This window comes from Micropterus dolomieu, linkage group LG07 (assembly GCF_021292245.1).
Source record: "Micropterus dolomieu isolate WLL.071019.BEF.003 ecotype Adirondacks linkage group LG07, ASM2129224v1, whole genome shotgun sequence".
Classification (NCBI taxonomy): domain Eukaryota; kingdom Metazoa; phylum Chordata; class Actinopteri; order Centrarchiformes; family Centrarchidae; genus Micropterus; species Micropterus dolomieu.
In genome coordinates, this window is record NC_060156.1 from 16,091,209 (window position 1) to 16,114,637 (window position 23,429).

Consider the following 23,429-nt stretch of genomic DNA (forward strand, 5'->3'; position numbering starts at 1 on the left):
TTGATGCATAACTCTTTTATGTTAGAATGTGCATCTGTCAGCTTGGATTGGAGTTCTTCTGCCCCCTAGTGGCCACAGGTTAACTAACACAGTTTTAACTAACTGGTGAAACTAACTTGACTATTGGTGATTTTAAGTAGAAAGCAACTGCTGTATTCTTAGGGCAACAGAAAATAATGGCATGCGAAATATTCTGAAATTATCTTCTATAGGATCAGCGTGGATGATAATGTGGTAGTGATGAAACTGTGCATGAATATAATCCAGGCAGCAGCCTTTAAAGAGGTGCGTAACGTTTTAGACGTTTGCGCACACTATTCAGCCTCACTCTCCCCGGTTCCTCCCCCTCCTCTACTCTTCTGTAAACGAGGAATCCAGACATTTTCATTGGCCCCGGCAGTGAGAGAGGAGGAGGAGAGACTGACGGACTGGCACGCATTCCTCAGCGCTCCTCAGATTTCTTGAAATCACGGACCTCCTGCTCGCCTCTGTCCCGACACACATCCAGACCAGCTCCCCTCCTCCTCCGAGCCGAGCAGAGCAGCTTTTTACGAAATGGTAACACTGAAAGTTGCATTTTTCTTCAAGTTTTCTCCACCTGCTGAGTAACTGGTGTGGAGACGAGTGGAAATGTTAAACTCTTCCCGCCTTTCTCTTTCGCTAAACCTGACTTTTCCCTTCTTTTTTTAATGTGTAGATGTCGCGAAGTGTCGCCGTGCTCCTTCTGCTGGCCGTAGCGGTCTGTAACGCGGAGGTAAGTTTGGCCAAGAAGGCTTTTTTTGATACTCTGAAACAAACAAAAAATCTTTGTAGGGTTTCAGTTAAGCACCAAATGCTGCCATACATGTTTACTAAGCTCATGGTTACCTTTCCACGCAAAGCTGTCCGTGTGGAGTAACATTACTGTCACAGCAGCTTTGCTCACAAAGAGGAGCTGGAAAACATCTGGAAAGCGTCAGAGTCAGCCTCTTATCCGACACAATATGGGGCTGTGGTGAAAATTAGACGTTTACAGCTGGGGTGTACAGAGCCTTAGCTTAGACTAAGTTATCTTCATAAGGAGAACCAATTATGTTGCCACTCAGGCGCAATTATTAGCTTCATTGTAGAGACAATCTGACTCACAGTTTAACTAAATTGCCTCTGGGACAGTTTCTTTCAATAGGGACACCATTCGCATTTCTAAAAATGATTGCACATATGAGATGGTTTGATAGTTATTTTTGTAACCTGAAACAACAATATTGTGGGACCACACACACACACACATATACACACACACACATATATACAGATATACTCCTCCTTGCTTTTTTGTGGAGTTGTGAAGTTAACAGTAGTGACAGACAACTGTGAAAAGAAAAGAAGGGAGGCTGGTGTTTGTGTATATCTCCCAAGCTCTGCTGGCCTTGGGAGTTTCATGGCCCTCATCATCAGTATTGTAGGATGCTAAGGTGCCAAACTCTCCACCGACTGACAGCTGCCCTAATGGTATACAAACACCGTGTTTGGGTGGTCAGTCAGTGCGAATGTATGTCTGTGTACTCAGTGGCGGCGAGTGTGCTCAAGGGTTGTGAGAATACTCACCTTATGGGTCTCGCACTGCGGTGCTAAGTAGTCCAGGCTCCGAGTAAACACAGAGATAATGTGCTGTTAGATTAGCTGGCCTGATGGCACCAAGGGACCGCCTCAATCTTCTCATCTAAGTTTGTGAGAGAAGCGCATTTCCCAAAAAATGATTCCTTCAAGAAATAGAAGCACACACACACACACACACAAACACACACATACCAGGTGGTGGTTGATGGCTTCAACCTCACCGGACACAGCTGTTGAACACCTGGCTTTGTGTTGACACCTCTGTTGACCTGCACAACAGTAGGCTGAGGGAATAAACAGGGGGAATAGCTGTAGCCTAATTAGAGGATCGATCTTTGAAACACTTGCAGCCATGCCAAATGCGAAACACAAAGATAAACCAATTGTCTGCTGCCTAATCTGTCTTTATAGCTTCACGCAGATGGGCATTTAGTGTCTCATCATCACTCATATAGCCTGGCATGTTAGCCCTACCCCGCTGACCTTCCACTGCTGCCCCTACCTTTGCCTGCTGGCTGGAAAATGTGCCATTGTGTGGGCCTTTATTGGATTCGTGGCCGTGATCTGTGAGGTATGGCATGGCAAAGCCCGAGCACACAGCAGAGTGTGTTGAGCGCACCCACGAAGTTAATAGGGAGGCATTAGAAAGACGTTTATTCTCCAGAGGTAATTACCCTGATAATATATGGCCTGTTGACTGGCCATGGGAAGGGCCTGAACTTGCATTCCAGTGTGCTGTCTGAAGGAGGTCAACAAGTTGCAGCAAAGCTATCGCAGGAGGGAATGTGATGAACCTACATTGTGAAGACTGATTAAAAACAGGATTATTTGTGTGTGAATGTGGTTATTTCTTGGCACGAGATGTAGGTGATTAAAATCTGGACACAAACTCCTGATTTATTATGAAGGAGCAAGCCTGTGTGCTTCCTGAGGTGAGAAATTGCAGCCTTTGAAGACAAGCAGCTCAGAGATGTAGTATGGCAGGGCGGTCTGGGTCGGAAGTGTAGAATCTGTGTGTGTGTGTGTGTGTGTGCAGGCTGGAAACAAGATATGGATCTTATAATAAAAGTCTTACTCAAGCACACCAGGAGCTTGGTATGCAAAGGAGGTCATGATGCAGGCATAGTGAAAGTCATAAGAGTTTGCAGCCTCAGGGGACATGTGTGCACACACACCAGCATATAAACAGAGAGAGACAGAGGTGTTTATATTTCAGTTTTATATGGCATGCAGTGTTATTGTATTATCCAGCGTCATCCACGGTGACAGGGTGGAATGACACAGTGGTTAATTTAGTTATCTGCGCCGGCTCCAGATCTTGAAAAATACAGACGTCAAGAGGAGGTCAGCCCAACAAGGCTACCATGACAAGCTCTCCTCTCCGCTCAGAGTTGAGAGGATAAAGAAGACAGAATGAAGAGAAGAAGAAGAAGAAGAAGAAGCTGGTTTTCTCGTTAAGGCCCTGGATCTGTAGCCGACCCTGATTGAGCCTCTCAGGCACCCCCGCCATGTTGCCATGTTGGTGCCTGTTCTCTCTCATTCAAGGTGGGCTAAAAATATCTGCCCAGGTGGAAGGAACATAAGCATGAGGGGACGCTGTGTCCTCTGTCTCTATCAGCCTGCTCTAATTACTGTAGCCCAACATCCAGTCATGGATCCTGCGCAGGGATTGTAGAGGGCGGTGAGATAGAGTGATGTAAAACAGAAAGGAGATGGAGCCACAGTCATGCAATTATAGCAGGGGAGATTGGGGGTGAGGTAAGACTCGGTTGTGTAGGGAGGGGGTAGAGAAACACAAAGAGGGGGGTGTACTATGTCTCATGTTGCTGCAGTGTGTTCTCTTCACTCTTGGCTTGGCTTAAAAGGAGTCCTCATTTAGCTTAGCAGCTGTACTGGTGCCTTATCATTACCGGCACTCTGCACTCAAAGGCACTACACACATGAATTAACACACACACACACAAATGACAAAGAACAGCGCTAGTCTACTCAAAGAGTTTGGGAGTAAGAGATAATGAATATGTAACATACTATCTTACTCATGCATACTAAATGTTAAACAAGTGGCAAGCCTTATATCAGTTCAGTCAGGAGAAGGGGACTCAGTGATGCCCCCTGAATGCAGGTTATAAAGGGCGACAATTCCCCATTGTTTTCCTCTTTTTAGCTCACAGTCAAAGGCAATAAATCAGCGTCATTAGTGTCACGTGTTAAAATATAGTTTTGAATTCCACGGACTCTCCGTTTTTACCTCAGCGCAAAAATAAATAGCTTTCTGATAAGATAAATTGTCAAAAATAAATATATGCATACTACCCATTTACATCTCTTACATCTCGTTCTGCATCCAGCTGCCTGTGTAGAGGACACACCTTGAAATCAGGCCCTGCATCTGAAACGCAGTTTGCTTGGCGGAAAGAGGGTCACTGTGGGATGAGTGATTAACTGGCATTGTTCTCTCAATTGTTGTTAAATTCTTCGACAGTTAACCAGAAGGCCTTGACAACTGCTATGACTTAAAAGTGGCTCATTTACACAGTTTTAACTCCAAAGTGGTTTCTGTAACTGGATTTATTTTCTTGTGATGTGTGTGATCTGAGATGTGAGATAATACAATTCTGTTCTGTGTGCTGTATTACCCAACCACCAATCTAGTGTTCAGAACAAATTTTGTTTAATAACAAAACAACTAGGCTACACTTTATATACTTTTTCAGTTTGTGAGTGATTTAATAATGTTGGGTGCCAGTTCACCTTCTCTTTTTTAGAGCTGAAACAATTAGTCGATCAACAGAAAAATAATTCCCGATTTTGATAATCGATTAACCGCTAAAGTGATTTTTCATTACAAATGCCCTGCATTTCATTGTTTCAGTCTCCATATTGTGAGTATTTGAAACTTTTCTTAGTTGTGTTGATAGTGGTGGAAGAAGCACTTCGTTCTCAGTGTTTCTTAAGTAAAAGTACATTTAATAAGTCATTGATATTATTACCAAGATGTACTGTAACTACACTCAGACTCGTAGCTGACATGCTTAACTCACACTCACACTATTTTAGTCATTCTGGTCGATTCCTGACCTTTGAGAACAGTATGTAACACAATAATCTAAACTCAAAGGCCCACTTACTGGCTTTTCTGAGCTTTCCACCCTTATATTGCAGTCTTTATTTAATTGACCTGTTGTTGCTTTAATGCATATTGAAGTATGAGAAGTGTATTAGGAACGATATAAAGCCGAACATCCATCCATCCATCCATCGTCAACCGCTTATCCTGCGTACAGGGTCGCGGGGGGCTGGAGCCAATCCCAGTTTACATTGGGCGAAAGGCGGGGTACATCCTGGACAGGTCGCCAGTCCATCGCAGGTAAAGCCGAACATGCTGGGCTTAAATACAGAGTAGAAATACCAAAAATTAATGGTTTGAAAGTATGATCAACAGTTACAAAGTATTTTCATTATTGCTTGAAAAATAGTCAGTTGATTATCTTTTGTCAATACATTTTCTTTGACTCAATTGACAATTTGACTATTCGTTTTAGCTGTGATTGAATAGTGTTTTTTGTCAGATACTTTAATCTTGTGTTTATTTGTCAAAGTTGAACCAGGCATACGAGAAATCTCATAGGTTTTCTATGAATTATGGGAAAAATAAGATAAGAGACCTTGTCTGTGTCCCAGATTAAATTCTACGGCTGTATCAGGACACACTGACAGTCTGACATGATAAAGGTTTCGGTCTCAGAGCAGATTTTAAATGGCTGCTTCACACACTCTGCAAACACATCCTGCTGTCTGAAAATCTTCCTTTTTCCTTCTACAAACATGTTCCAGCCGTTAGACCCAATACTGGCCTCAAAGACGGAGCAGAGAAGAGGGCAGGGTAGCATGGGCCCTCCTACCCTCTCTTCCTCCCTTCCTCCCCTCCTCCCTTTCTCCCCCCTTTTCCTGGCAGTGGAAAAATGCCCAGAGTAGGGGTGGGAGAGAGGGAAGTGAACGGTGGTAAAATGACTGGAGACAAAAAGAGAGCAAAGAATTTGGGGGAAATTAGGTGAGCTTATTGGATCAAGAATAAGAGAAAGACAGACATTAAAGTTGAAAAAGATGATGAATCTGAAGGCCTACTTTATACAGAAAAAAATTAAGTGTAGGGTAGATGATCGGGGAAATTAAGCTGGGATGGTTCTGTACGGGGTTGACGTAGGTCAGGGGACATTTTTGTCCTAGCAGAGTGTCAGCAGGGTGCATAGGGGAGGGGAGGCCAAGGGTGGTGCTGCGTTCATAGCATTTTATGTTCTGTGGTGACGTTTTAACTGCTAGCAGATGTGGCTCTGCCCAGACCGTGACTTATTTCCTGCCTTTCTTTAGTCTCTCTCTTTCTCTCTGTTTTACTTTCACTGCATGTTTCTCACTTTCTTTCCTTCCCTTCTGTCTTATCTTTCTTCCTTTTGTTTCTTCTTCTTGTTTCTCTCAGGGTGTAGTTGTTAGATTTTAGCTCTTGAACGGCGGGGCTGGTGGGTGTAAAATAAGAGGCTGCAGACCGGGGTGACATCATCCTGTCCGTTGGTGCATTCCTTTGACACTGAATAAGAAACAGGGAGAAGAATAACAGGCTCGATCCGTGTAAACTGGTCGTTACCAAGGGTCCCTTTGTGTCTGCAGTTTTAATCTCAGACCTGGCCCCCTAGAGAGTGTTTAGGACCACCCGTAAAGCTCATATCTTTATGACACACTCAAATTAGTCTTTCTTTGGCCTCATTATTCGAAGGACATATTCGGCCAGTTCTACTATCAACTCATTCTCATATAAATCTGTAAAATACTATAAATAAAACTAAGACTTTCTCAGTGGAGGCTGTGCTACTGTATGTCTGATCTCAAGAGGCTGTCAAGCACAGAAGAGACTGAACCTGATTTGATATGTAAGAAGATACAGATGAATAAATTCAGAAGGAAGAAACAGTTAGAGATTTGAGACATGAGGCACTTTAATTATTGAGGGCAAATGCTACAGAAAACCAGAGCCAATGATAGTCTGTTATGTGTCTCCCCTGTGAAATAAATTCCTTAAAGAAGGAAACTGGTTCATAGTTGGCGCACAGCTTGTGGAGTATGAGTGGTTCTTGTTCTTCTTTGGCTGTGCTCCACTTGTCTTCTGGTAAGGCCTGCTTAGATGGAAAGAGAAGTGAGAGGGAGGTCTGCATGGGCAGAAGGAGCCCAGTTTGAGCCCTCACTGTCCTTTTCGCTCCTGGCGTGAGCCCACATCTCATGAAGCTGACGAGTGTTGGACAACCTAGTGCTGGAGAGGCAACACAGGGGGAAAGCGGGAAATGCTGGAGAGGGGGAGAGCAGGGGCCACCACTCTGACCTAATTACTGAGGAGATTTTGGCTCATAATGAACTCTGGCAGACCCCAGCTGAGGCACAACATAGCTCAGGAATGTTCCCCCCTGCCGCCTGATTCTGTCTCTTGTCTACATCCCTAATTTTCACATCTTTTTTCTCCCTTCAATTTTGCCCCTCTTGTAATTAAAAACATGCTTGTAAAACACTGGGTTGCATTTTGAGGTTGCGAGAGCGAGATCTTCTTGCTGTGAGCGCATTTGTCAGTCCATCTGTCAGTCCAACTCTGCAGTAGTGAAGTACATGATTTAGGCAATGGAGCCATTGTAGGTAAGAAACAGACAATATTAGTGTTCTGCTTTCAGCTGCATGAAACTTCACACACAAATCTAAATACAGTATGTTTTTACGTGTATAAATTGCACACAAGGAAACATGCTTATTCGCTTTCTTGCCAAGTGTAAGATGAAAACTTTGACACCGTCTTGTCTGTTCGCTATTTCCGAAGCTTCAACAAGCAGCCGGTTAGCTTAGCTTAACATAAAGATTGGAAACTAGGGGCAACAGCTATCCTGGCTCTGTCCTCTGTGTGATTTTACATATTTTATGTGACACATCCAACTTGCTGTTTATACTCTAGATTTTGTACCCAGCATTTGTAGGCCTCCATATCTTTGTACAGACCCAGGCTAGCTGTTTTCCCCTGTCTCCAGTATTTATGGTAAGCTAAGCTAACCTGCTGCTCCATATTTAATACATACATGAAAGTGGTATTTATCTTCTCTTTAATCTTGGCAAGAAAGTCAGCAAGTATCTCCCAGAAATGTCAAACTATTCCTTTCATGCCCTCATCTTTACATAATATCTTAGTAGTTGTAAAGCAAACCATGAGCAACAAAATGTTGATCAACGATACTGTTTTAAGCACACATTTTACATTTTGCTGATTATAAAGGCCAGCTAAAAAGGCTCTAAAAGGAGTCAGATTAATGCCTTCAGAACACAGCTGGAACCCTTAATGCCTGCCTTGACTTGACTGCCTCATCTGTTCATGTCAGCATCATTGTTATAACTCCCTAATGAGTTTTGAAATATAATTTATTTGATGAATAACTGTGAGTTTGGGGGTATAAGCTGTTAAATAAAACATCTGAGCAGTTTTTAGTTCTTGTAATCACGTACCCTTTTTGTTTTTCTCAGTTCAACAGTCATTATTTTGGCAGTGTTTTTGCTGTTGCAAATTCTGAAGGGAAAGCAGGTCTGTGAATGAGATCTAGAGCCTCTTTGCCATACAGACTTGAAATATATACTAGTAACCAGAATGAATAGAAAACATCATTACATGTCCATCCTCTTGCATCCTTCTGGAATGATTTTTTGTTTTAATATTTCAAGTTGTCAAATGCCATAATATTTTATTCATAAAAACACTCATCAGACTTAGTGTACCTTAGGGGAAAGAGGAAAATATTTTGTCAAATGTTTGTGTTTTTTACACGGAGGTGCCAGTTTAATAGATACATCCAGCTACATCCAATAAATCCAATACAGCAGCTCTGCAACCCTTTGTATCTTTATGCAGCTTATCATATTTAGTTATTGTTGAAGCTGATGCAACTCAAGCTGAACCACCTTTCACCTATTTGTGATGCAGTTAGGGGTAATTCAGCAGCACTAGAAGATTCAGCCACCGCAATGAGCATAGCACTGAATCAACTCCTCTCTAACACAGTTTCAAGAAAAGCTCAATATGAAAGGATTTAATCCCGAGCTGTTACATTGGATTGCATTAAATGAAGCCCTGAATGGCCAAGAAACCGATCAAGCTGATTAAACTGATCTTGATCGCCATAGAAAGTCATATTGTTGTACAATTAATTAATAGAAAGGTTAAATTCAGTATTTAAAACAAACGTTTTTCAAGTAATTTTCATTATGCTGTTTGTCACTGTGGGCATATCCATGGCAGCGTGTAAATCAATGTTTTCTATGCTAATGAGGGGCAGGGTGCATTGTGGGAATGGATTCACGGTGGCTGTAAAGTGACACCCACAGGAGAGGAGCATTGATTGGTCTGCTAAATCAATGATGCTCACCGAGATACACACACACTCAGACATACAAGCACATATATATGCACAAAACACAAAACAGTTAAGAGGTGGATGGGCTCTATTACTCATACTATTGTGTGTATGGACAGATGCACAAAGACATGCAGATAGATGTTCTCATGTGTTTTGTATGTATTAGTGAGGGCAGATTTAGCCCGGCTGCTGTTGTACTGCCTGTGTGGAAAGTGACATTTTTTTTAACTGAAGTGAAAATACATTGCCCTTTAACTGTAGTCTGCCTCAGCATGGAGCCATTCAACACATGGCAAGGGAGAAATTGACTTCAGAGCGTGTATAACCCCGCCTTTCTTCTTTTAGCTTCACCATCTACCTGTTTCTTAATAGTGAGACTCTCTGCACAGCTTCCTCCTTTAATTCTTCCTCTCTCTGCTCACCTTTTTTCCTCCTTCGACTTCCATCTAGCTCTGCAAAGCAGGTCTTGCCCCAGTGGCATGCCTCTCTGCAGCCGTAAAAGGGCATGGCACTGGGAATAAGATGACAAGACAGAGAGAATTACAGCAGAGGAGAAATTAAAGTACACTAGACTTGAATTGAGAGGCACCACTCAGAGATAGGAAGATGGAAATGAAGCACTGAGGGTTTTGAGAAATATCACTTAAATCTTTTAATCGTCTTAAAACCTTTAAATACTTCTAACCTCCTGACAAAAAGATTTGAGGAAAATGAGCTGTGAAATGTGTGTGTGTATACAACATATATATAAAATCAGTTTTAGGCTTGAAGCAGCTTTCTGGATGAAGGCATGATTCACCAGTCACTTATTAGAGTTCCGGCTATTGTGATTGGTTTTAAATGGGAGAAAGGGAAATAAGGCAGCATGTGTTGGCTGCAGTGAAAAAAAAGTAATTTAAGTAGGACACTCTCAGAGGGTGTGTTTTTGTTTGTGCTGAATTTGTACATTTTTCTAATGTCTGCTTAGACGGTGATTGGGTTAATGAGTCTGTTTACATGCTCTCTAGTATCCCAGTTATGGTGGGGTTTGTGGAGGATCCTGTTTATGTGAATAACTCCATATCTTGGTTTTGAGAAACGTGAATATGCTACCTATTGTTATCAACAGGCAACCTTATCCAGTTTTCTGATCACTGCTTGCCATATGCACAGGAGTGTTCTTAACTCAAGTTACATCATAGTTAGTTTATTAAAACAAAAAGATAGAATGACAAATGATGCAATGATGATCTACACACTAAAATGAGAAATAACATTCTAAAACTGGTCAACTGGTCATCAAGGACAAGTTTGACATTTTGGTAAATAGATTTGCTTTCTTTCCCTGAGTTAGATGAGAAGATTGATTCCACTCATGACTGGACAGTAAATATGAAGCTACCACCAGCATCCCGTTAGCTTAGCTTAGCCAATAGACTGGAAATGAGGGGAAACAGTTGATTTGGCTCGCTCCAAAAGTAACAAGATCAAATCTGCCTACCTCTAAAACGCACTAATTTACATCTCTTGGAGTTTTGATGTCACTATGAGGTCACCAGGCAACCAAATAAATAAATGCCATATCCTTAATTATGAGTGTACTTAATGATGGTGCAGGTAATGGGTCATGACTTCCCACTCCTGTTAATGGCAACAATGAAGGCTACATGCAGGCATGATTTATGACCACATAAGGCAGTCTTATTTCCCTGGTTTGCTGAACATTGGTTGGGGGATATTAGAGTGACTTTGTCCATAATTTTCTAGTCTATGTCAGTCATAAAGTCAGAACAACATGCTCATCTGTGATCTCATTATGGGGTTTGGTTCCATTTGCCTCTTTTGATTGACACTTCTGTGATCTTGCCACTACAGGAACCTGTACATGCTCTCACCATAGCAACAATCCACTTGAATCAGATGAAATAAGAGCCTTGTGCCTCTGTATTCATTAGCTAAATGCCAGGGATCCTCTCCTGATTCTACTTAGAGAGAGATGGACAGACAGAGCTTTGCTTTTATCCATTATTCATGTTCTCATTGAAGGTTTCTACAGGTTTCAACAGGCTTCCAGCCCATCTGTGTCTAACAAACTAAATTGTACAACATGCTCAAAGCCACAGGGATCGCTTTGAAGATTTTCCATGACCTCAACTTCGTAGTGTGTGTGTGTGTGTGTGTGTGTGTCTCTTTAAACCGTGTATAGAAATGAACTAAAAACCCACAATCCTTCTCCTCTAAAGCTGCAACACTGTGATGTGTGCATGTGACTGCCCCCCTCCCATCTTGTTGTATTCTATCATTAGTGAGCTTAATAAGAGTTTGGTCACAAGAATAAAAGTTTCATTTTAACCTACATACCAGAACCTGGATGCAGAAACGCACTTGGCTTGAAAGCCAGCTCATGTGCACTCATACACAGGAGGCCAACTTTCTGTCTGACTCTTACAGGAAACAGCGGCTTAAGGAGGAGGAGGGGAGTCTAGAGAAGCGGGGAGGAGAAAAGATTTCACAGAGCATGGGAATGGGCCCAAAGGAAAACACAGCTCAGACTCCAGATGTGGAAACACCCTATACACACACACAAACACAAACCCAGACACATATACACAAGACACAAATAGGGAAAGGAGGAGGTAATGAGGGTTATAAAGCAGCTCTTGGAGTCTGCTTGGCATCTTGTGATTGGTTGGTTTGTAGCTCCATTGAACTAATTTTCTACAACAAACAAGCAAAAGATAAAGTAACAAAGGCTTGGAAGTGTCAACAGGAGAAAATTAGACTGACTAAGTGTATTAGAAGATAAAGTTTAACTGAAACAAAAACGAAGGAGGATTTTTTAAAGCTGACAGCTTGGTTGTAGTCTTATCCCGCTTGCCTTTATGGTCTTAATTCTGTCTTCATTGTTCCCACAGCACTCACATACAAATACAAAAACCCGCAGCCTTGCCTTGTTTAACCTGCACAAAAAAAGACATCTTCCCTTCTTTTCTAAGTGGAGTATGGTCAGCTGTCGGTCCTTGAGCTGACTCTGACCATCGTTGACATGGCAACTATGCTGGCAAACATAAGTGACCAGGGGCCTCAATGAAAGTGCAGACACTAAAACATGAACTAGGTGTGCTAAAGAACATAGATAAGGCAGCACATAGGAAGCATATTAATCTTAATTTGTTATTTTAACAACAGAAGTGTTTTCATTTTAGAATGTGCATCTTGATCCAGATCTGTATCAGAATACCTAGTGGTAGGTAATGCTGCTGATTGAGAGATTGCGTCATTTTTGGAGAATATCTCAATTATGATGAGGAATATTAGGTCTTTGTACTGGTTGAAATGTGCAAATTTTCAAGTCAGAATCATCATCTTCATCGTCATCATCAAGCATGTTGGCAAGGTAGCGCCACCTAGAGGGAAAATGCCATAGAACATTGCAGGATGGCTCAGAGTTGATATATACATGTGTCTTGGATTTGGCTGAAATTAAATGCTGCGTTTAGTATCAGTCTGTGTTACATAGGCCACACTTACACGTACATATGTAAGAGATAAAATATGTAAAATAATAACAAAATAATTTGAATTGAAAATGGATAGATATGTGTTACACCAAGGAATTCAGGGAAAGAAGTATTTTGTATTTCACAGTTGAGGAGCTAGCACGACAAAGCATACAGTTCTTTATAAATGGCATCATAAAACTAGACTAATCATTCTTGCTTTGCCCTTGGTCTAACTTTCCACAAAATCTGTAATGTAGTTTTTGAGATAACTTGCTGACTAACAGAAAAAAGGGAGTGCTAAATCAGTGTGCCTTTATTTTGAATGTCATCAGTGAAGAGGAAACCATATCTCTAAATCTGTGACAGAGGATCAGCTTTGATAAACATAGTTTAATGTGAAAGTATGATACATTTGTGTTTTCTAAGTGTTTTAAAATTTGGTCAATGACAAATGGGCCTCTTAATAGGGCAACAGCGCTGCCCTGTGTGTGGAACCTTTAGAAAGCAACAGTATTTCTAAAGTGCCAGCAATGTCTTTCCTTTCTTTCAGGAGCTGCAGAGCAAAAGCAAAGTGTGTGCCAATGTGTTCTGTGGGGCCGGCAGGGAGTGTGCTGTTACCGAGAAGGGGGAGCCCAGCTGTCTGTGTATAGAGGTGAGTGTGAGAAAAGAGTAGGAATGTAAGAGAGATTAAATCTTTTCCTGGCTGTCACTTCATTATCGTTCTCTTTCTCTCTTTCCAGAGCTGTAAGCCCCACAAGAGGTCAGTGTGTGGCAGCAATGGTAAGACCTATAGAAATCACTGTGAGCTCCACAGGGATGCTTGTCTGACTGGCTTGAAGATCCAGGTGGCCCACGATGGACACTGCCAAGGTACAAGCAGCAGCACAGGTTCCATTAATAGCTGTTTTGGAGCTTTCATTTGTATCACACAATCTTCCCGGGCAGATGGGAGTTTGCCCAGTTATCATGGAATTGAAACTGCCCTTTTCCTTGAACAACTTCTCATCCATGTTGTCCAAGTTGAGATTGGAAGTTCCTTATTAAATTTGGTGCTAGTTTCGTCAAATGTGGTTTCCAAGGTGACTTTTACTATCCAAATAAATTACACCCCCAAGTGTGGTTAAGACCATAATAATGTTATCATCAAGAGATGTTCATATCAAGGGCAATGAAGTGTTCTGATAGTGAGGGGCACTTTGCCTAGAGGAGGTGCCAAATCTGAACAGAGTGGAAGACTAGGGGGCCTTCCCTAGAAACCATGTGCCTACAATTTTACATTGATATTCTAAACATGTTTCAAAATGATTTAAATGTGGTGAGCCTTTAAAAATACCCTTTACATTTTTCTTTGCTACTGCTTTCTGATTCTGTAAAAGTTGGTGTTGCTAAGTAGAGACACAGGGAATCTTTTTGTCAGAAGGTTAGAAAGTTTTTTTCTCCTGATATCAATTCCAATACGTTAACCCTGTAATGTAAAGTCTGTAGATACCGAGCAATGATCCAATACCAGTGCTCTCTTTTATTCAAATTTAAAATATTTCACTGCATAGAGAATTGTTTTGAATAGAGAATTTATTTGTTTAACCAGAAACATTTGCTGTATCACTCTCGTCAGAAGCACCAGACTCCCATGACAAAAATAGTAATTTTACAAAACACAGAAGTTGCAGGTCTACCTAAGTTACCCTTTAATGCCATTGACCAAGAAACTGTAAATCGGCCATTATAAGTGTTCTGTTGTTGGGAGTCAAATGTCACTTGCAGGGTGGAAGCTCAAATATTATAGTCTAATTTTGTTATTGCTTTCATATTTCAGCGTTGGCCCAATATGGGCAGTAACCTCTCAAGTTAATTATCCCAACAGGACTTTCTACTGACCCTGAACCCCAGTGCAACCAATTTTCGTCAGAACACACATTAAATTAGATTGGGAATCTCAAATTCTTACTACGCTTTGATTTGTTATAGGTGTGAGGTAGAGAGGCCAAAAAGCCAGTTTTGTGCCCTTTAAGTGGGATGGCATTTTGCTCACCTGACAGATGGTGCAAGTGCTGATAACACTGTATATAGTAATTGAACTGATTAGCATGTGATCTCTGAACTAGCTCATATTCATGGAACTGATATGCGAGGTGACCGGGTTGATAGTGACCCATGTAAGGCCACCCACACGTCACTGAGACAATCTGCCGTTCCATTCACACTCCTAGCCTTGACTTATCTATTAATGTGTTTAATATTAGCATCTTATCTTGAACTTTCACTGTTCACACTTGCACACTTTGTGTCCCCGCTGGCCTGGACATTGCTCTGAGCTGTTGCAGAAAATGTAGTCAGGGAAAATAGTTTTATCACACTATCATCTTAACAGACCTTTGGCCAAATGCTCTATGACAGCCAAGTTTATCTCCATTAATCTGAATCAAGTCAATGCTGTTCAATTGATTTTTATGTGCCTCAAATGTACTATTCTTTCTCTCTTTTTAATCACCTTTAGAGAAGAAAAGAGAGCAGGCAGCTGCCAGCCCTGGTGAGTTTGTGTGTATGTGTGTGTGCGCGCGTACGCCTGGTCAAAATATATATGTATTAATTTATGTTGAGGACTTTAAAATTTTAATGAGATATGAAGAAACTCCAAATGTAATTGTTTTTATTTGTGTTCACTTTAACTTCAGAGTTATTTTTTGATTTACGTCATGGTTCACAGATGGGTGATGGGTATGCACAGAAGGAGACAGGGGTCAATCATGAAATAGCTGAAAAGATAGATTTCATCCTTTGGATTATACATTAATGCTGCGGACCTATGGAAATATTATCACCCCTGCAGTGGTGTGCTATGCTGCTGACCGTAATGAGCTGAGGAGTCGTGTGATCCAGTGGTTGCAGACTGAGGTGGTCCCAGACGGCTGGTTTGTCAAGGGATCCAACTTCTCTGAAATCCTGCTGAAATACTTCAAGGTGGGCTTCTTTTCTCTGTTGGACTGCAGACAGATAGAATAGACCTTGGTCTCTATTAGTGCACACAGTTGCTCCTTTGCCAATATTTTTATAGAATACCCCGGTTTATTTATCTGTGTCGACCTCCTCCTAAAGCCGCCTCAGACTCTAATTATTCATGTGACAGACCATTCAAGCTTGTCAGCTGATGGTTTTAATTCAATTTAATGAGGATCTCTGTCCTGCAGAGGAGGATCCCTGACACTCTATGGGCTGACATGAATGACATTTAAGCAAGCACAGATGGTTGTTTGAACAGTTTGTTTAAACTGCAGTATATATATGGCTGGTCTTTCCCATAAAAATATGCTGCATATTTGAGAGTGCACACATCGCACACATATACAACTGTATATAGCGTCATGAATGTTTCCAGGTTAATCTGTCTTCCTCAAACACATCACATGGTCATATAATACACTCACCTAAAGGATTATTAGGAACACCTGTTCAATTTCTCATTAATGCAATTATCTAATCAACCAATCACATGGCAGTTGCTTCAATGCATTTAGGGGTGTCGTCCTGGTCAAGACAATCTCCTGAACTCCAAACTGAATGTCAGATTTGGAAAGAAAGGTGATTTAAGCAATTTTGAGCATGGCATTTTTGTTGGTGCCAGACGGGCAGGTCTGAGTATTTCACAATCTGCTCAGTTACTGGGATTTTCATGCACAACCATTTCTAGGGTTTACAAAGAATGGTGTGAAAAGGGAAAAACATCCAGTATGCGGCAGTCCTGTGGGCGAAAATGCCTTGTTGATGCTAGAGGTCAGAGGAGAATGGGCCGACTGATTCAAGCTGATAGAAGAGCAACTTTGACTGAAATAACCACTCGTTACAACCGAGGTATGCAGCAAAGCATTTGTGAAGCCACAACACGCACAACCTTGAGGCGGATGGGCTACAACAGCAGAAGACCCCACCGGGTACCACTCATCTCCACTACAAATAGGAAAAAGAGGCTACAATTTGCAAGAGCTCACCACATTGGACATTTGAAGACTGGAAAAATGTTGCCCGGTCTGATGAGTCTCGATTTCTGTTGAGACATTCAGATGGTAGAGTCAGAATTTGGCGTAAACAGAATGAGAACATGGATCCATCATGCCTTGTTACCACTGTGCAGGCTGGTGGTGGTGGTGTAATGGTGTGGGGGATGTTTTCTTGGCACACTTTAGGCCCTTTAGTGCCAATTGGGCATGGTTTAAATGCCGCGGCCTACCTGAACATTGTTTCTGACCATGTCCATCCTTTTATGGCCACCATGTACCCATCCTCTGATGGCTACTTCCAGCAGGATAATACCCTATGTCACAAAGCTCGAATCATTTCAAATTGGTTTCTTGAACATGACAATGAGTTCACTGTACTAAAATGGCCCCCACAGTCACCAGATCTCAACCCAATAGAGCATCTTTGGGATGCGGTGGAACGGGAGCTTCGTGCCCTGGATGTGCATCCCACAAATCTCCATCAACTGCAAGATGCTATCCTATCAATATGGGCCAACATTTCTAAAGAATGCTTTCAGCACCTTGTTGAATCAATGCCACGTAGAATTAAGGCAGTTCTGAAGGCGAAAGGGGGTCAAACACAGTATTAGTATGGTGTTCCTAATAATCCTTTAGGTGAGTGTATATCTTTAATTATCTGAAAGGTCCACCACCATTACTGCCAAACTATTTCAAAAGGCTTTGTTAAGTCACCATGCAGAGACAGTATTACCTGTAGGTTAACAAACAGCTCCGATGGTAATTCAGTGTGAGCAATGAATAGGTATTCATATTGAGATGTATGCCAAAAATACTTTGAGTAGAATCTTTAATGCTCCTACACCAATTTCTGATCGAGCCTAATATTAAAATTTTACAAAATAAATACATACAGTAGCTAGAGCTGGTACTTGAAATGCTCATATTAAATTGAAACCACTTAACATCAGAGTTAGAGCATGATTGTCATGGCAACTGGTGTGCTATTTTTTCTGGCAGTGACTGCAAATTTACTGGCAGCCTGGACTGACCGGTCTCTTAGAAACACCAATGATTTCATTCAGAGTAATATTTTCAGTACACAGATGTACATGACACAAACTGATCAAAACAAAGTGTGACCCTCTGAAGATGTAATGTTTGTATCATGCAGAATAAAAGTTCAGTATGAACAGTTTTTGTGTACATATGTGTTAACTGGGCCTTTCCCACGTCTGTCCATGTTCCTACAGTCGTATGACAATGGTGACTCTCAGCTGGACTCCTCAGAGCTGCTCAAATTCATCCAGCAAAATGACTCGGTTGTGGAGTTGCAGTCTTACGCAGACCAGGAGAGCAACAAGCTGCTCAGGTCAGTGTTAGTTTGGGGAAACTGCTACTGTTTGCATTATTTTATTTTGTGTCCCTATTTCACTTCCCTTCAAACTCTATGAATATTTTCTTCTGTGGCAATGCTTGCACATACAGATCCATGTCTGTGTACTGCTGTGCTATTTTAAGCAACGTAGTGTAGTGCAAACTTTACTGAAGGCCTCCTGTGGGAGCGCGCACTTGCATAAACACCTGTGCTCTGTGGAATAAAACACTCCAAACTAATTATCATTTCTACAGTATTCTTATTTTTTTGTTCTGTTGTCACTGTTTGGAGCAGCTAATGTTTATTCTGCATTTGCACGTATGTTTGTGCTTCACAGGAGCCTGTGTGTTGATGCTCTCATTGAGCTCTCTGATGAGAACGCCGACTGGAAGTTGAGCTTTGATGAGTTCCTCAACTGCCTGAAGCCTGGCTTCAATCCACCAGAGAAGAGTGAGCTTATACTTTGACATAATGGAACATAAAGTTACACACCAGTAGATACAGTATATGGTTGCATTGACATAAGCTCAGTCAGGCAGTCCTGACTCCCAGAAAACTGTGGAAATGAGTCTCAAATTGCTACTCTTTTCTGAACAGCTTGAGACACAGTCAGAGTTTTGTGGTAGTCACTTCTGATCAGTCATGTGACGCCGATATATCTAGGATAAAGTTCACAGGAAGTGGAGAGAAAACTAACATTCACTATGCAGTACTCCACTCTGGAGATTTACCAGACACACACACATGCACACATTTGACTTGCTTTGTGTGTTTGTGTTTAGAAATTCCACATATACAGTGTTCCTTTTCTAAAAAATCTCTGATACACATGCTTGCCACAAAAGTTCTGCTTAGTGTTGGTGTCGGCAGATTTGCTGACTTTTCATTTCTAAGCTAAAACTTGCCAAAGACCTGTGACTTTAAAATTAAGCTACTGGATGAATTATATAGCATTTTGAAATGCTGACGAATCTTGGTCATGGAAATTGATTACTGTGTAATGCTGTTTCTATTATCATTCTGCCACAGCCTATTATCTGTGGTTTTGGCTGAATAGTTTGTCATTCTGCAGAATGTGCCTTGGAGGATGAGACATATGAGGATGGAGCAGAGACCCAGGTAGAGTGTAACCGCTGTGTTTGTGCATGCGGCAACTGGGTCTGCACTGCAATGACCTGCACTGGTAAGTTAAAATACTGGAGATTATCTGTATTCTATTTATTCTTTTAAATCAATCACACATTAAGACAAATGCCCCGTGACTATTTTGTTATCTGTCCAGACAAAACAGCAACTGTGGATGAGTCAGCAGATGCTGGGGCAGAGATGACTGAGGAGGAGTGGAACCTCCGTGTGGCTGAACTCAACAAGCACCAGGTCTGGCTTTTGCAATCTGAAAACTGCTGTAAACAATAAAAAAATGGAATGTAATCAATCATATCAATGTGAAGATAAGTCAGGCTCTGAAGTGCATACCAGAATTTCTCTCAGGACAAATCGCCTGACCATAGTCACAACTTTTAAAGTACATTTCAAAGCTCCATCACAGCCCACAGCTCATAAGATTCCATGTGGTTATAAGGTCCATATTTATTACTGATATAAGCCATATCCCAAGTGTCTGCTTTAAGATTCCTGTTGGATATAACCTTTGATTACTTGCAATGTGTTTCTGAACTTAAAGCATTTGAAATCAAACTGCTCAGCTAGCACAAAACGATTCACACAGAGATGGGTAGGTGTACATTTTTATGTCACTGTGTACCAACTTAACACAGCTCAGTGAGCCAAGGTATCAGCAGCTTTATGACTGCTGGCATGAAAATTGAAACAATAAATCAAAAGCTGTGGAAAAAACATTTTCTAAATTAGATCGATAAAACTTTGGAATGGCCATGGATATGAAAGAGGGGCAGATAGGAAGAAAAAAAGAGCCAAATGATCACCAACAGTTTCCTTTTTATTATGGACTGTAGAAGGGTAGGGATGTCTTCAACTAAAAATTTGTATGGATGATTCAGAATCATCAAATCGTATACTGTAGTTAGTTATTCCTAACTGTGAATATCATATGCATTGGTGAAATTAGGGAAGAGGGTCTTAAAGGGCAACTCCAATGATATTACACATCAGAGTCTGTTTCCAGGTCTTAGGGAGTACTACTACTAAAAAAAAAATTGCTTCAAGTAATGTAACTTGAGACAGTGTTATCTGGTCTACAGGCATCTGTAGCCCACTCCTAAGCTCTGCTTGTGGCTAGCACCTCAAGGCTACATTAGCCGCTACTATCATTTAACCCAAATCTCAGACCAAACTGTCAAGGGTTGAGTTGCATTGTGGGTAATGCAGGCACCAGGTTTTGACTAGGAAGATGAAAGCGTGGAATAAAACAGACAATATCTCTGATTCTGCTGCATCGATTTTGTTATTTTTAACATTATAGTGGTGCAATTCTGAATCACTGATGTAATCTATTAATTAAACAGCCTATTATGAGGTACAACACTGTGATAGAAACACTTGGCTTCAAAAAGGCCTAAAAATACTGTACTGTAAAGTAGTGTCGGTACACTGAACATAATGCCTATGAGAGCATGAGGCTCACAAGGAAGAACTAGGGCTCGGCTTGAGGCCATGGCTGAGTCAGCAAAGTCATGTACTCTGTACTCCAGAAGGGCAGCTTATAAAGCCAATGTAAACAAATGTTTGGATTTGTGTGACCAGCTGTGTGCTAAAATCAGTCACGAGGACCTTGCTCCAAAACACAATGTTGCTTTGGATAGATAGAGTATTCAAGTGATATGTGTACTTCTAAAAAATAAAAATAAAACTCTGAACAAGCTTATTGATGGTTATACAAATATGTACTTATATCATTAAAGAGGTGGTATTATGCTCATTTTCAGGTTCATAATCTTATTAAGGGGCTGTACCAGAACAGGTGTACATGGTTTAATTTTCAAAAAACACCATATTTATTTGTCATACTGCACATTGCTGCAGTTCTCTTTTCACCCTTTGTGTTGAAAGCTTCGTTTTAGCTATGGAGTGATTAATCTTGCCTCTACATGATCTTGCACATGTGCAGTTCCTAGTTAAGGACTACTAGTCAATCAGAAGCAGAGTTGGGAGGGCCCTGAGAAGCCATAAAAACTGCTTCGGTTCAGCTGTAGATGTTTCCCTTACCAGTTTAGCAACATGGACTGGAGCAAGAGTTCCAGAGTTGTGAGTTATTAATCTGTAACAAAAGTATCTTTCATCCTTAAAGTTTTAACTGAGCTCTGTCTCTACGTCACAGTAACAACTTTATGTCCATTGACTGCCTGGAGGGTAGCTAGTGTTTGGAAGGAGAGGAGAGGCAGCAGGCAGACGTCTTGTCACTGTGTGCTGCAGCACTCGTGTATTTGAGGGCGTGTCGGACTAGCCGCTTAGCGAGCGTTATGATGCGTATTTTGCTGTGTCGTCACAGGGATGAAAGGGAAACGGCTGGACAACAAACAATCTGTTTTCATGCAGTTCAGAGCAGTGCTTTCTGTGAGAGATGGGAACTCCCTTTGTGGTGGACTTTGGGCTTTTTCACTTTGCAAACCTCTTACATGCACAAAAAAGATATATAACTTAATAAAGGAAAGGGAAAAGCTAAAAAGCACAATACCACCTCTTTAAGTGATTTTATTCATTTATTCGTTAAATGATATATCATTTTTTTGTCAACTCTTGTCATTGTTTTAAATACAGGAAACAGTTGAGAAGATGAAGTCCAGCACAAAGGAGGCCTAAATAAGGACGCAATGAAGGAGAGGATGCACCCCATCGCCATTTCTCCATACTTGATTTACCTTGCGGCCATGTGTTGTTCATGTTTCTCTACTATGTTAATTATTACACATTTTTTACAATGTTTAAGTGTTTGTGTTGATGTTTGTTTAATTCAGGGGCAATCAAAGAGTATAATAGGATTGCCTTGTGTTCAGTACTGTCATATTTTATTGTATTACTGCGCCTCTACACTAGCCCTGGGGCTATTTTTACTACAATCCTTATATTTTTACAGGTATTCTGAAAAACTGTCAAGTTGTCACTGTTTTGGAATATGGAAGTCATTGTTTGAGAAGGTAGTTAGGCTGGGGGGCTTAGAGAACCCACCTCTTGAAATAAGGGAGCTGTCTTGGTACAGAGAAAGCTGACTACTTAAAACCTTGTGCACCATGTTTCTCCACAGCCTCATAAGTTTTACAGTCAGCAAGTTAGTTAGAGAAGCTGGGATAAGAGGGTAAAGCTTGTGATTTTGATGCCATTTAGAACTGCCACAGTGGACCACTACTTGACCAATACACTTCTCTTTCTTTCTCCCAGGCTTTCTTAGGCTTTAGTTTATCACAAGCCTGAAATATTGTTTGCATCTTACTGCGAAAGTAATAATTTTGTTGTAAGTTTGTTGCTTCTATGTACAGTATGTTATTGGCTTGAGTTGAAACTCATCTTGTTCCCATGTTATGCTCAGGCAAGTCTCTGGTGCTTTTCGGTTAATCTTTTCAGCGTTGAGCAGCACAACTGCACCTAAGTGAGACCTGACCTGAATATAGCATGGTGAAAACTGAAACCAAAGTCTTGATGAAATGTTTGATGATGATTCTCCAGGTAAAACATTACTCTGGACCCAGCAACAACACTATACCTGTTCTTTCAAATCACTCTTAACAGAAGGACTAGCCTCACTGTCAGCTAAAGTAGCTTAGACGCATCACTAACTGGGTGCATATAAATGTGTGTGTGTGTGTGTGTGTGATTGCTTGTGTTATTAAAGTGTGATGATGAGAGTAATGTGGTTTGTTAAATGTGTTTATTTGTTAAAATCCTGTGTGTGCATTGGGAGATTTGACAATAAAAATCGGTGCCTTAGACCTGCAAACAGTATAGGTCTCTACCTTTGCCTGCACGTAGGCTATAATGCCACGTGGCATTGCAAGAACGAGCGTGCTTTGCTGTAGTTTAGCAGTAAACTAGTGCTTTGTGATTCCATCCTTGATATGTCTGTGTGAAATTTGCATTACTAGGTTCAAGCTAAATCTTTATATTCTAAACACTAAAAGTGCAGAGACTGTAAGGAATACGTATGTATGCCAATAAAGCCCATACTCCACAACAAAGCTTTGTCATTTTGTATGTGTGCCTACTTTTTTCAATTTCAGTTATTGTGAGTGAGAGGAAGAAGGAGTTGCCCTTGGAGAATAATAAATAACTGACTAACAAATCCAAAGTGCAGGGAAACCATTACTTCACTATTGGACTGTCTCCTTTGGCTGCCAGTGGAGTTTAGAATCCAATATAAAAATGTGTCATTATTACCTATCAGGCACTACATGGTGAAGCCCGCGAGTACATTTCTAAAGTGTTGTACAGGATGAATATTATCTACAGGGTGATCCCAGACCCAGCTTTAAAAGACAGCTCATTTACTGTCTGTCACAAAAATTGAAAAACGCTTTCTCTCATGACATTATTCAAATAAATTGTCATTTTTAAACAAAACTTATCAAGACTCACTTACATTCCCTTCCTT

At 41.1% G+C, this 23,429-nt stretch overlaps 1 protein-coding gene across 1 annotated transcript; it reads left to right on the plus strand.

Annotated features, from left to right (window-relative positions):
- The first annotated feature begins 403 nt into the window (after window positions 1-403).
- On the plus strand, window positions 404-23,016 carry LOC123973955 (follistatin-related protein 1-like). The gene is made up of 11 exons (XM_046054356.1): window positions 404-558; window positions 698-754; window positions 13,065-13,166; window positions 13,255-13,384; window positions 15,012-15,044; window positions 15,345-15,475; window positions 17,742-17,860; window positions 18,204-18,316; window positions 18,939-19,049; window positions 19,149-19,243; window positions 21,605-23,016. Exons 1-11 carry the CDS (start codon window positions 556-558, stop codon window positions 21,644-21,646), a joined length of 936 nt encoding a protein of 311 aa, XP_045910312.1. The 5' UTR covers window positions 404-555; the 3' UTR covers window positions 21,647-23,016.
- The last annotated feature ends 413 nt before the right edge of the window (window positions 23,017-23,429 follow it).